Source organism: Macaca mulatta, chromosome 15, assembly GCF_049350105.2.
Source record: "Macaca mulatta isolate MMU2019108-1 chromosome 15, T2T-MMU8v2.0, whole genome shotgun sequence".
NCBI classification, from domain to species: domain Eukaryota; kingdom Metazoa; phylum Chordata; class Mammalia; order Primates; family Cercopithecidae; genus Macaca; species Macaca mulatta.
In genome coordinates, this window is record NC_133420.1 from 6,264,215 (window position 1) to 6,276,955 (window position 12,741).

Here is a 12,741-nt window from a genome sequence, read left to right on the forward strand (position 1 = left end):
GCAACCTGGAGCTCCCAGGCTCAAGCCATCCTCCCACCTTAGCCCCTCAAGTAGCTGAGACTACAGGTGTGCACCACCATGCCCAGCTTTTTTTTTTTTTTTTTTAAGAGATGGGCTTTTGCTATGTTGCCCAGGCTCACCCACTCTCTTTTTTTGTTTTGGTCACACAGTTCAGAGAAAATACTGACATGTGTAAAAATTAGAAATAGGAACTAAAAAACCCCAGGTATCCTGTTCGATGAAGTAAAAAGTCATAGGATTTCATTTCCAAACCTTGAAGCTGCGTTCGACTGGAACACCCTAAAAGGTAGCACGCAACACATCCGACTTTGAGTGGATGCTTTGCTGCATTTTCTAAGCGTTCAAATCTCATATTAAAAAGTCGAGGCTGGCTTGCAGACCCTCTGAAACCCCAGGTGGGGTTGCCAAGTAAAAGAACTCCGGAATAGTTTTTTACGTCGAATAATGTCTTGTTAAATTTGCATTTCAGGCATGGCACAGACCTAGGCTGAAAAACCGACTGTTTGCTGAAATTCACATTAAACCTGGCGTCGTGCACTTTTATTTGCTAAATGTGGCCACCTGGCCCCGCTCAGGGACGCGGTTTGGGGATCGCGCGGCGGGGCGGGGCGGGGCGGGGCCTGCCACGCATGGGCGGGGAGATGGCGTCATCAGACCCTTGGGGGCGGGGCTGCCACACATGGGCGGGGCCATACGCGTGGGGGCGGAGAGAGGGCGGGGTCAGACTGCGGGGGCGGGGCGGGACAGAACTGGGCGCGCGGGGGCGGGGCCGGACGCGCCGGCGCACGTGACGGTGGTTGCTAGGGTGAAAGTTCAGCGCGCCGGCGGCACTTCCAACATGGCGGCGGCCGGGGCGGCGGTGGCGCGCAGCCCGGGAGTCGGAGCCAGACCTGCGCCGGGAGCCCGGCGCTCGCCCCCGCCGCGGGCCGCACGGCTGCCGCGGCTGCTAGTGTTGTTGGCGGCGGCGGCGGCAGGGCCGGGCGCGGGCGGTGCGGCGCGGCTGTACCGCGCGGGCGAGGACGCAGTGTGGGTGCTGGACAGCGGCAGCGTGCGCGGGGCCACCGCCAATAGCTCGGCCGCGTGGCTCGTGCAGTTCTACTCGTCGTGGTGTGGACACTGCATCGGCTACGCGCCCACCTGGCGGGCCCTGGCCGGGGATGTGCGAGGTGAGGCGCGCCCCAGCGCGGGGACCCCCGATCCCCGGGACGGCGGCCTTCCAGGACCCCCTGCGACCGCCCCAGAAGGCGGGTCCCGGGGCCCCTCTCCCGTTTTTCTTTCCTTACCGCAGAGCCAGCCCCTGCCCCATAGAGGCACCCCACTCGGACCAACCCTGGCCTTTCCAGGGTCAGGTAACTAAGCCAGCTGCTCCCCACGTCTTCCCCAGGTTAGATCCTAGTGAGTCGGGCTGTCACAAGTGAAAATGAAACCATTTTCCCGCAGCCCTCACCGCACACTTGGGGAGAGGGAAGCCCTCCCGTATCCCAGCTCTCAAAATACCTGTGTTTTGAGCCCCAATAACTTCATTGACTGCCAGGCCTCCTACCCTAGCTATTTCCTGGCCTCCACACACCCCATCCCCAGTTATTCCACATCAGTGCCTAGAATTCCTGTTCTCTGAGGATCCCTCATTTCTATTCCGCACTTGTAGCCACCTCATTCCCTTTAAAACCTTCATCATTAGCTTCCTGGTTCGGATAGCTGGCTGTATAGTGGGTGCTCAGAGTGAACCCACAACGTAGCGATGCAAATACTCTGGAGACTTCTCTATAATAACCCACAATAACCTACAAAGCATTTTTTTTTTTAACTCTACAAAGCATTTCTTTGGTGGGTTCCTTGATCACAGATGCACAGCCTTTGAGAAATCTTTCACCAAACTGCCTAGGTAGTGTTCCACACTTGACTGTTTAGTGCTTTCGTCTGGTCGCACGTTGTTAATCAGTCACGAAGTTACTCGCCTGCTCTACAGGTCAGAGTTGGCGTGGGAGGGGCATTTACCACACCCTTCCCTTAAAATGCAATTTAAATCACTGAAGTAGGAGGTCCTCCCGACCCAGTGAGGTTTGGCAGGGCTTCCTGTGTTGTGCTAACCTCTAATTACATGTTTCAGTGGGCAAGAGCTGTAACAAATTGCTACTTTTTCTTCCGGCACCTTTGTTTTTATGTCTTATACCCAATCCTGCTGTATTTTTCTCATCACCAAACAGATTTGTAAAGAAATCTTTTTTTTTTTCAAGTCTAAATAGGGCTTTTGTATGTCATTGTAAATGGTTATCTTTAAAATGCATTCTCCTCTTATCTCACGGTGATGGGGCCTTTTGATTCGAATGGATTCCTCCTCTTTGATCTCATGTTTTCTTATGTCCCTGTTGACCTGACTCAGAACCGAGGTCAGAGACTGGAATAGAAAGACAGAAAAACTGTTCAGTGGGGTTTTTAAACACTGCTTTTAGGAAAACAATTCAATCATGTAGAGAACCCTTCAGTTCTTGTGTGTTATTCAGTGGCAGAAACAGATATGTTCATTAAAATGCAGGTGGCCCTGGCAGTACTTTGTCACCTGTTTAGCTTTTTTGTGGGTTTTGGGTTTGATTTTTTTTTTTTTTTTTTCAGTTGAGTCGCTGAAGTCTAAAGATGGTAACCAGATTCAAATATTGCAGATTCTGTAGCTGAAGCAGCACTTAGGTAGCCTTGAGAACCGTCCCCAGAGCTCAGAAGGAAGGCCACTCCTGACATCCATACCCAGTGGTGGGATTAACTCAACTCAATAAGTTGAGACCCTTTAGAGGGTCTGACTGTCTTCCCAGTCACAGCAGGAAGAACAGGCTTGGGCCTGAGACTGAGACTGGAGGAGGATATGGCTGAAAGTGAAAGACAGCAGTGGCCTGACCAGGCAGCAGGGAGAGGGCTTCAGGGAACCCAGGCAGAGGGTCCTGTTGGCTAAAAAGCCAAACTAGAAAATATTGAAAGAGGTTTGTTCTGAGCCAATGAGTGGAGTGGCCATGGCCCAGGGAAGAGTGTCAAGAGGCCCTAAGAAAGTGTGCTCCAGGCAGTCACGCTAATTTGATTTTATACATTTTAGAGAGACAGAAGTTATAGGCAGAGAAACATAAATCAGTACATGTAAGGTATAGGAAGGGGTAGGTTTACAGATCATAGGTGGATTCTGATTGGCAATTGGTTGAAAGAGTTAAGCTTTGTCTAAAGACTTGAAGTCAGCAGAGAGAAATGCTTGAGTTAAGCTAAAAGGGCTATGGAGGCCAAGGTTAAGTAGATGAAGCCTCACAGGCAGCAGCCTTGGGGAGAATAGAGGGTAAATGTCTCTTTTCAGACCTTAACGCTGTCAAACTCATTAAATGTCTCCTAGATCCAGGAAAGACCTAGAAAGGGAGGGAGATTCTCCGCAGATGCAAATTTCCCTCACAAAAGACAGCTTTGCAGGACCATTTCAAATATGTCAAGGAAATAAACGTATTTGAGGGTGAAATATTTTGATTTCCTTCAGGGTTTGCTATCTGTCATGAGGTGCTGTACCCAAGTCAGGCTGGAGTTTGGTGTCATTGCTGGTGAGGCTGTGCTGTCTGTCTGTCTGTTTCATTCACCCTGGTCAGCTCTGCCTAAACTCCAAAGGGAGGTGGTACAACCAGGTGTGTCTGACCTCCCTTGCCTTCAGGGCCTGGAATTTGTTTCCTCAGGTTGCCCTGGGGTCTCCTTGGCCAAGAGGGGGTTCAGTTCAGTCAGTCAGGGGACTCAGGATTTTATTTTTGGTTTACAGTCCTGAGAGCCAAGCTGTGCCCATGAGGCGTGTGGGAGGTGGAGGCCGGGTAGAAAGGGGTGAAAAGCCCTCGGCACCGAGGAGTCCCCAGAGCTGTTCTAAGGCTGCAGCTCTCAAAGTGGGCCACTTGGGGACTTGTTAGAAATGCCTGCTTCTCAGCCCCAGACCAGACCTGCCAGGTCAGAACTGTCTGCTTGGCACCTGGCTCCTCGTCTGTCATCCCTGCATGGAGCTGTTCCACAGGGATAGGGCGCCCACTGCCCGTGGCAGTGCAGGGGTCTGGCCGCATGCAGTCATCATTCCCGTTGTCAACATTCTCATGTTTTCTTATGTCTCTGTTGACCTGACTCAGATCAGTCACCTGTGGCCCTGATCAGTCACCTGTGACTTAGGCCATCCTGCTGATCCCCTGGGGGCACACAGGCCATGGCTTGGGCCCCACTTCGACCTAGAGTGTCCAGCCACCTCCTCCCACCGGTCCCCCTGGCTGGCACCCGCCACGCCCTGCGTTCTCCACGCCTGTAGCTGCTGGGGAGGATGGTTAGGTGTGGGCTCTGCTCCCCAGGAGCCTCCAGCTGGAAAGAGCAGGACAGGCCAGGGCCGCTCTTAGAGGCCTGTTCCCCACAGCTTAGGGCACGTTTGTTTTCCTCAAAAATTTGGATTGAACTTTAGCTCTTGACTGGCATTTTTAAGGTTGGGAAAATAAATGTTTTTTCTTATAAGAAGGTGGCTTAACAAACAAAAGGTGTACTGTTTGGTGTGACCAAATGTCATTCTAGTGTTTGTGGAGATTTGGCTTAAGCCTGTCACTTCTAAGTACTTTGCAGAACAAAACCTTGCTGAGTTCCTGAAGATCTGCCTGGCAGTGATGGTTGCTGGGTTTGTGATGGAAGATGAGACACCGGGGCCTGGGGCTACACTTGGGCCTGTCTGACCGGTGAGATCTCTGAAATGCCTCTGCAGTCTTGAGTGGACAACAGGATGCACCCTAAAGGCAGGGCCTGTGTGTCTCCGTGAGCCGTCTGTGGCCCTGGTGCCTGTTCCCTCCCATCTCCTTCACTTGGTCAGCCTGAGAAAGCAGGGCAGGCCGCCACCCACAACAGGCCGAGTCCTCCCACACCTGTCCTCAGGAGGGCAGGAGCGCTCATGTTGCAGGTGATAGCACGTGAGGTTGTGTGGGACAGGCCGAGTCCTCCCACACCTGTCCTCAGGAGGGCGCTCATGTTGCAGGTGATAGCGCCTGAGGTTGTGTGGGATAGTCACGGTCATGCAGCTGAGTGACAGGCCAGGATGGGTGTCCAGGGGTGGGTGACCTGGAGCCCTGGCAGTTCATTCCTGTGTCTTTGTACAGGACGGGTGGGGGTTGGGCACATCCCACGTCTCCTGAAGGAAGGGAAGGGCACTCTGTGATTGCTGCCAGCTCCTCTGTCCCACTTGGTCTGGTTTCTTATCTACTCGACTAGGCTGCAGGCTTCTTGGAGATGAATTAGAACTTGGCGTTCCCCACAGACTCATTGTCTGTTTACTGGAGAAAGAAACAATAAGGGCCAGAGGGAGGGGGACATACGGGTGTCAGTGGGCATCTGGCGGGGCTGACGGCCCTGAGAGCCGCCGGATGCTCACTGGACTCGTGGGGATGGAAAGGGTGGAAGGAGGAAGGTGAGTGGGGCAGTGGAGGCCTCCTGTCTCCTTATGGGCCCAGAAATGGCCTAATGCAGCCCCGCTGTGGCGACCGCCTGGGTATTTCACAGAAAGGATGGTGCGTCGGAGCAGCCGGCCTCCCTGCTGGCCTCCCCAGTGGCTGTGGTTGGTGCGCTGAGAGTCTGCCAAGAGTTCCAGGCCGCTTACTTGTTGTTGAAGTAAGGCGGGATGGTTCGCTAAGAGGGCCTTACAGCCACATCCAGGGAGCCGCCTCCGCTGTGTAGTGGGGTCATTGTGCCTTGGGTGACCCGGGTCGCAAGCACTGCTTGGGCTTCCCGATGGAGGACGGGCTGAGGGACTCGTTCCCTCCCGAGAGAGAAGCAGCGTTGGAATTGCTGTCACCCCAGAGCATCCTTCGAGGCTGAGGACCGTGTAGTTGTGGTTTAACGGAACTGAGCTAAATGCTGGGGATCAAGAGTCCACGGGACCCAGTGCTGCCCTCAGTCCGCAAAGGAGGCGACCGTAGCATGCGTCCAGGTTGTCTCAGACCAGCCCTTGGCAGCTTCTAGGTGATTTGTGTTAGGCTCTCCCGGTTGCTAGGTGGGTTTCATTTCCACCCAGGCCTGTTGTTCCAAACTTGTGTCTTGAACTTGGAGCTTAGCTAAGAAGACCTTTGCTCAGCCGAGAGGGGGCTCCACACAGAGGGTCTTCTCCAGGGGCTAGCGTGCGGAGTTTGAGACCCCAGCGTGGCCCTGACTCAGGAAGGAAAGGCCGCAGTGGAGCTCTGTCCCTTAAACACAGTTCACTAGTTGCATTTAAACTTGGGAGATGATTTCGTCTTTACTGTAATCATTTTCTAGAACTGATCGATACTTCACTATACATTAGACTTCTATAGACTTTTTCATTAGAACATGACAGGCAGCCGTCAAAGAGTTAATCTTGTTAGATTCGGTATCAGAGTTATTTGACAAGCACGTTTGAAATAAATGTTAGTCTGCTATATATAGAAGCTTAATTATTTCTCAAGTATTTTTAAGACTGGAGTACTAAAATAGCCGGGTGCTTGAGCGGAAGTGAGAATAGGCCTGCAGTCTCATTTCTGCCTCCCTTTGGAAGCCCCTGGCTGCGCTGGGTTGGACACCCCCGCCCCTGCCCACACCCTGTGCCTCTCAGCCGGCTCTAACCCCAGAGGCCCAGTGAAAGCAGGCCATTTGCATTCTGCTTTAGAGGTTCAGAGCTGGACAGGTGGGCAGGGCAGGAGAAGGGGAGGGTACCCGTTGAGTGAGGCCAGTGCCCTGAAGCTAAGCCTTTTACATGTTTTGTGTTTTATTTGAGAAGATGGACTGCCATATCTTTTGTGTTGCCATGAATACCGTCCATCTGCCGGGTCCTTGCCGGGACTCCTGGCGCCTGTTCAGCTGCTGAGGGCGGCCTGTGTAACTGAAATTCTCCCTCATCTGCTCAGCCTTCCCCGAGCACACGGGCTGGCGTTCTTTCAAGGGCAGACAAAAGGCTTTGTGGGGTACCCGCAGGCCCCTTCACCAGGACCGACCCTGCGTGGGGTGGTGGTGTCGGGAGCATAGCTCTGCCGAGGCAGGTCGAGGTGCTGCCCCTGTGGACTAGTGGAGCTGGACTTTCCTGGCCCTGCGGGGTGTGCAGGGGCTGTGCATGAATTCAAGCTCTGGGATGAATTTGCGCTGTGTGCTCTCCCAGCCCCAGGCCTCGGAGAGCTTGGAGGAACAGCAGGGAACAAAGCAGGGAGGTCCCTGCCTGAGGAAGCCTGTGCTTTAGAGGGAGCAGCTGACAGCCAACAGGAAGACAAATAAAACAAGGAAGCGGCCAGGGCAGTGGCTCACGCCTGTAATCCCAGCACTTTGGAAGGTGGGAGGATCACTTGAGCCTGGGAGTTCAAGACCAGCCTGGGCAACATAGCAAGATTCCCCAACTCCTGTGGTCCCAGCCACTTGGGAGGCTGAGATGGGAAGATCACTTGAGCCCGGGAGGTTGAGGCTACAGTGAGCCGTGATCACGCTCCTGCACTCCAGCCTGGGTGACAGAGCGAGACCTGTCTCAAAATAAAATAAATAAGTTACCTATAGATTGTAAGTCCTAGAAAAATGAATAGACCGGTTAGAAAGAAACTGGAGTGGCCCTGGGTGGTAGAACAAGGCATCAGACGGCAGCGACTTGGGAGAGGAGCCACGAGGTGAAGGTCCTGCCAGGGGCATGGCCAGCACAGAGGTCCCGAGACAGCCAAGACTGCAGTGTCCAGGGGGCCTTTTGTTTTAGAGACTGGTCTCTCTTTGTGGTCCGGGTTGGCTTAGAACTCCTGGGCTCAAGAGACCCTTCTGCCTCAGTGTCCTAAGTAGCTGGGACAATGGGCAGGTACCACCGTGCCCGGCTAAAAGGACTTTGATAGGGCCTTGGTCGCTCAAGGGGGCAACCACGAGGTCCCTGAGGGCCCAGCAGCAGGCAGATGCGGGCTCAGTGAACAGTGCTCGTCGTCTTCCTGAGCAACAGAACGCCAAAGAACGATTTTAAGCAGGGAAACCTGGTTTCTAGGTAAAAATCTCCAGCTGCTCTCTGGAGAACTGAAGGCTAGAAACCAGCGGAGGACAGTGGGATGTGTGAGAGGCCAGGCCGCGCCTGGCAGCTGGGACCTGAGGGGTGGAGGGAGGGTTGGCACAGCCAGGTGGGAGGAGGCTGCCCGCCGGGCTTGCTCAGGGCCTGGATTGCGAGGCGGGAAGGAGGCCCGGGGAGCGTTGTTCTTTGGAAGGCCAGCTCAGGGTTCCCTGACGTCTGAGGGCTCCTCAGGGAACAGAGGGGAAGACTGTGCCTTCCTGGTAGAACTGTGGTTTCAGGTCATGCAGACAGTGTTTGGGCGAAAGTTACCGAAGGCCGCATCTCGTCTCCTGGGAGCATGAGGGTGCGGGGAGGTGGGCACGCGCCCGAGATGTGGAGCAGCGCGTTTCACTCCTGGCCAGGGCATGGCTCTTGTTCCTGGCCCCCGACTGGTCGGGTTCCCTGTCTGGCTAGTTTTCTGTATCCTGCTGCTAAGGAAGTATTAGGTAAAACCTGGAAATAGGACAAAAGCTGAGTCTCGTGCCCTCTCAGCATCATGTTGGGGTGCTGCACGGGCTTGCCCGAGGGCTGTGGCCTGGGGGACGTCTGTGTGTTTACGCTGCTGTTCACTGCTGACTACGCGCCCAGGCTCTGGGGTTGTGCATGAGCTCGCAGGCCTTTCCTGGTAGAGGGGTGGACAGCGTCTGTCCAGTAGACAAGGAGAGCCCAAAGGTTGTGGTTTTCTTGCCCAGCAGGCCAGTTTCTTTGCACACTGTCCCTGGGGGCAGGTAGCACAATTCTCTGCTCCCCACCTCGCCTCACCGTTTCCTTCAGCAGCCCCACTGAAGGACGTCGATGACGCGTGTTCACTGTGTGTGTGTGTGTGAGAATCGCGTGTTTAGCTTTTGGAAAATTCTTCTTGGGCACTGGCACAGGACGGGCTCCAGGTGACGGTGGCCTAGGACGGGCTCCAGGTGACGCCAGCCCAGGATGGGCTCCAGGTGTGCATTCATCACGCTGGGAATTCACCTGGTGAATTTATCAGAGGTGTCACGGTGAAGTGCACCCGTGTGAGTCTTGGGACGCACGCTGGGTTCTGGAGCACCCGTGTGGCCGGCGGGCCTGTGATTCAGGTGATGCCGCAGCACTGGCTCTTCCTGCCGTCGTGAGGAAAGCCTCAGATTGGCCAAAACTCGGGGGAAAGCAAGGTGGGTCTTTTCTGTCTCCTTTATTTAAGCTGGCAGCTGCCGCCTGTCTCAGAGGGCAGGTTCCACCCGTGGATGTCCATCCAGTCCGGCTGAAGGAGAAACATCGCCATTACCACCTAGCATCTGCCCCATCTCCCCACACCGTGCGTCTCCCCGGGAGCTGGCGCACCCCTCCCTCTGTCCTTGGGCAGCAGCCAGTCCTGTCTCCGCGTGCCCCATGGAGGCGAGCTGTCTACCTGGCTCTCTGTGGAGCAGGGAGTGGGAGGAGGTGGAGGGTCAGGAGCGCCGGGACGATGCCTGGGACAGCTGAGTGGAGTGGTGGGTGGCAGGTGGCTTGCAGAGTGTAGACTGGGAGGGGTCCGGGTTGACTTGGTGGGGTGCAGCGCCCCCACCCGGCCCTGACCCTGATTTCCGGTGACTTCGGAACCAGAGGGAGACTGGATGCTCCCTCAGCTAAGGTGGCTGTGAAGTTCCATACTTGGTATTTATGATGGAAACTGCTCTCTGCAGCCCAGTTCCTCCCAAAGCTGAGGCCAGAGAGCGTCGCTGGTGAAAATGTTCGTAGAGGACGTGCCTGCAGGCACTAAGCCAGTGAGACCCACTCCTTTCTGTGTACCCGGAGTCTGTGGCCTTGGATGTGGAGAAGAGACGGCTCGGCCCTGGCCACCCCTGGGCCATGCTGCCTCTGTAGCCGCCAGAGCTCCGTGGGTCGCCTGGGTGTGACCCAGCCCGAGGGTGAGGGGAGCAGGTGGTCTTCAGGGCTCTGGCTGACGCCGACGCTCTATGCTCGTTGGCCACCCGTCTTCCTTCACTCGGACATCGTGGTGTTTGAGTTCTCCACACACATCAGTGGCCGTCCGTGGCTGTTGAGACAAATAACAAAGTCCGCACCAAGATCTGCAGCCTCTTGTGAACCGGCCCGAGCCCCGCTCAGGGCTTCCTCTCGTCTTCTGGGTGACGGTGTCCCTGACTCGAGGGGTTCCTGCAGCCGCCTCCCCTCCTGCTCTGCCAGCCTGAGTTGTCTTCCCTCCTTCTCTCCTTCCTTGGTCGTCACTCCCCGTAAGGACCCGGCAGTGTCCCTGGTCCCTGCAGGTGTGGCTGTCGTGGGGGCGTGGCCTTCGAGTGGGCTTGTTGGTCCTGGCCCTGCTCCAGGCGGTTGCTGTGCCACCACGTGTGCCTCTGACCCGGGCGAGCCTCACACTGCCCTTGGGAGATGGATCTTCCCTGGCATCTCCATGTTACAGATGGAGCAGCAAGAAGAGATTGTAACTTGCCCCAGTTCTCAAAACTCAGCAAGCAGCAGAGCCGGATGTGAAGCTGGACCTCCTGGCTGGGCCTCCACCTGGAAGGAGGGTCTGCTGGGCATGGGCCTTGGGTGGGGGACCCAGTTGAACAGCGGTCAGGGTAGACTCCCAGATGAAGTGGCATTCGGGTGGAGACCTGGGGGGCAAATAGGAACGAGCCCGGTAAAGGGAGCAGGGGTCACACAGCCCAGACGTGTGGGGACAGGACAGAGCAAGAGACGCAGACTCACCTGTGGTCGCTGGGGTGGGGCGTGATGAGGCTGGGGCGGGCGCAATGGAGCTGGGGGGCCTCGTGGAGACCAGTCTTGCTCCCAAGCCGTGGGTGGCCACTGGGGCTTCCTCCAGGGCCCTGCTTCCGTCTCCGCCTGCTGGTGCGAGGTCCATAGGAGAGGTCTTAGTGACAGCAGCCTCATGCCCAGGACGGCTCCCGGGTGCCAGTGTGCTAGCCCTAAAGGGGCTGCGTGAACTCTCACCTTTTTCTCCGCCAAGTGTCTCTTTGTCAGGCTAGAAAGAATTTGCCACCGTTGCTCTGGGATGGTGCGTTGTCAACTCTGAGCTGGAAAAGGTGTGGGACGTCTACCGGTTACGTCTGGGCTGCCCTCCAGGGGGTCAGTTAGAAGGGCAGCACTCCCGTTGTACAGTTGACCCTCAGACAACTTGGGGTCTGGGGGTGCCAGCTCCTGTACAGTGAAAAATGTGTGTATAACCTGTGACTCTCCAAAAACTGAGCTCATAGCCCACCATTGACTGGAAGCCTTACCGGTAACAAATGGTCGATTGACACAAACTCTGTGTGTTACACATGTTCCGTACTGTGTTCTTACAGTAAAGCAAGCTAGAGAAGATTGTCATACAAGAGAGAAGTAGGCCTTCTGCTCAGGAAGTGTCCTAGGCAGACCCTCATAAAGGCCTTCGTCCTGCCCAGGCTGCCCCAGGTGGATCCTCATAAAGGCCTTCGTCCTGCCCAGGCTGCCCCAGGTGGATCCTCATAAAGGCCTTCGTCCTGCCCAGGCTGTCCCAGGTGGACCCTCTTAAAGGCCTTCGTCCTGCCCAGGCCGCCCCAGGTGGACCCTCCTAAAGGCCTTCGTCCTGCCCGGGCCGCCCCAGGTGGACCCTCCTAAAGGCCTTCGTCCTGCCCGGGCCGCCCCAGGTGGACCCTCCTAAAGGCCTTCGTCCTGCCCGGGCTGCCCCAGGTGGACCCTCCTAAAGGCCTTCGTCCTGCCCGGGCTGCCCCAGGTGACAGCGGTAGAGGAGGTGGAGGCAGTAGAAGGGAGGCAGATGTGTTCCATGTCACTTCATGGAGGTACGTCATTCTTTCTGTCTGGCTTTTTTGCTTTTTATTTCTCTGAAGTGTTTCTGTGTGGTCCCAGTCCTCCTTCCACTGTTTGCTTTAGTTTTAGTGCTTGTTTTAGCAAAGGGTCCATGTCATGGAAGAAACCAGAAACCGTCTTGAGTGATGAGAGCCCTTCTGCCAGGTGATGGGCTGCGTTTGTGTTTGGCACTGGTCTGATGGGCTGCGTTTGTGTTTGGCACTGGTCTGATGGGCTGCGTTTGTGTTTGGCACTGGTCTGATGGGCTGCGTTTGTGTTTGGCCCTGGTTTGGAGGCACTTGGATCCACGGCGTCATCTTCTGTTCATTCCTCTGGTATGAAGTCTGTTAGCTGTTGAGTTTCTCCACGATTCGTCTCATGGAATCCTTCTCCCCTACCCTTTTGGCCACATCCACAATCTCCCGTGGTCTCCTTGATTGGCTCTGTCATAAATCCTGTGAGGTCAGGCACAGCCTATGGACAGTTTTCTCCAGCTTGACGGCCTTCACGGCTCTTCCTGTAGCAACGAGGGCATCTTCGGTGGTGCCGTCCTTCCCGCTGTCGTGATGTTCCCTCTGTGAGGTTCTCTGCCACCGCGTTGGCCGTCCCGAGAGGACGGTGTGATGAGCCCTAAAGGGCCTTAGGACCCCAGATCTAGAGTAAGGTTCACTGTGTCTGGGGACAGGTAGACTGATGAAGCCTTCGGTGTTGAACTCATGAGTTCTTGGTGGCCGGGGGCATTGAGCAAGATCAGATCACTGCAAGAGGCAGCCCCTTACTGGAAGGACTTCCTGGCTTCGGGGACAAAGCGTCCGTGGAACCACTCCGGAAAAGTGTTTCTCGTTGCCCAGGCCTTCTCGTGCTACCAGAAGACTGGCAGCTGGTGTTTGCCTTTCTTGTTCAAGGCTCAAGGGTTA

At 55.7% G+C, this 12,741-nt stretch overlaps 1 protein-coding gene across 2 annotated transcripts in view; it reads left to right on the plus strand.

Annotated features, from left to right (window-relative positions):
- Positions 1 to 850: 850 nt before the first annotated feature.
- Positions 851 to 12,741, plus strand: part of QSOX2 (quiescin sulfhydryl oxidase 2) — a 40,368-nt gene continuing 28,477 nt past the window's right edge. Inside the window, exon 1 of one of the 2 annotated variants that reach the window (XM_015116374.3) lies at positions 851 to 1,187. In XM_015116374.3, coding sequence (XP_014971860.3) covers positions 860 to 1,187 — 328 coding nt within the window. In that variant the 5' untranslated portion in view covers positions 851 to 859. Of the gene's footprint in view, positions 1,188 to 11,576; positions 11,818 to 12,741 lie in introns of those variants that run through there. The other variant, XM_077967120.1, reaches the window with a different exon arrangement.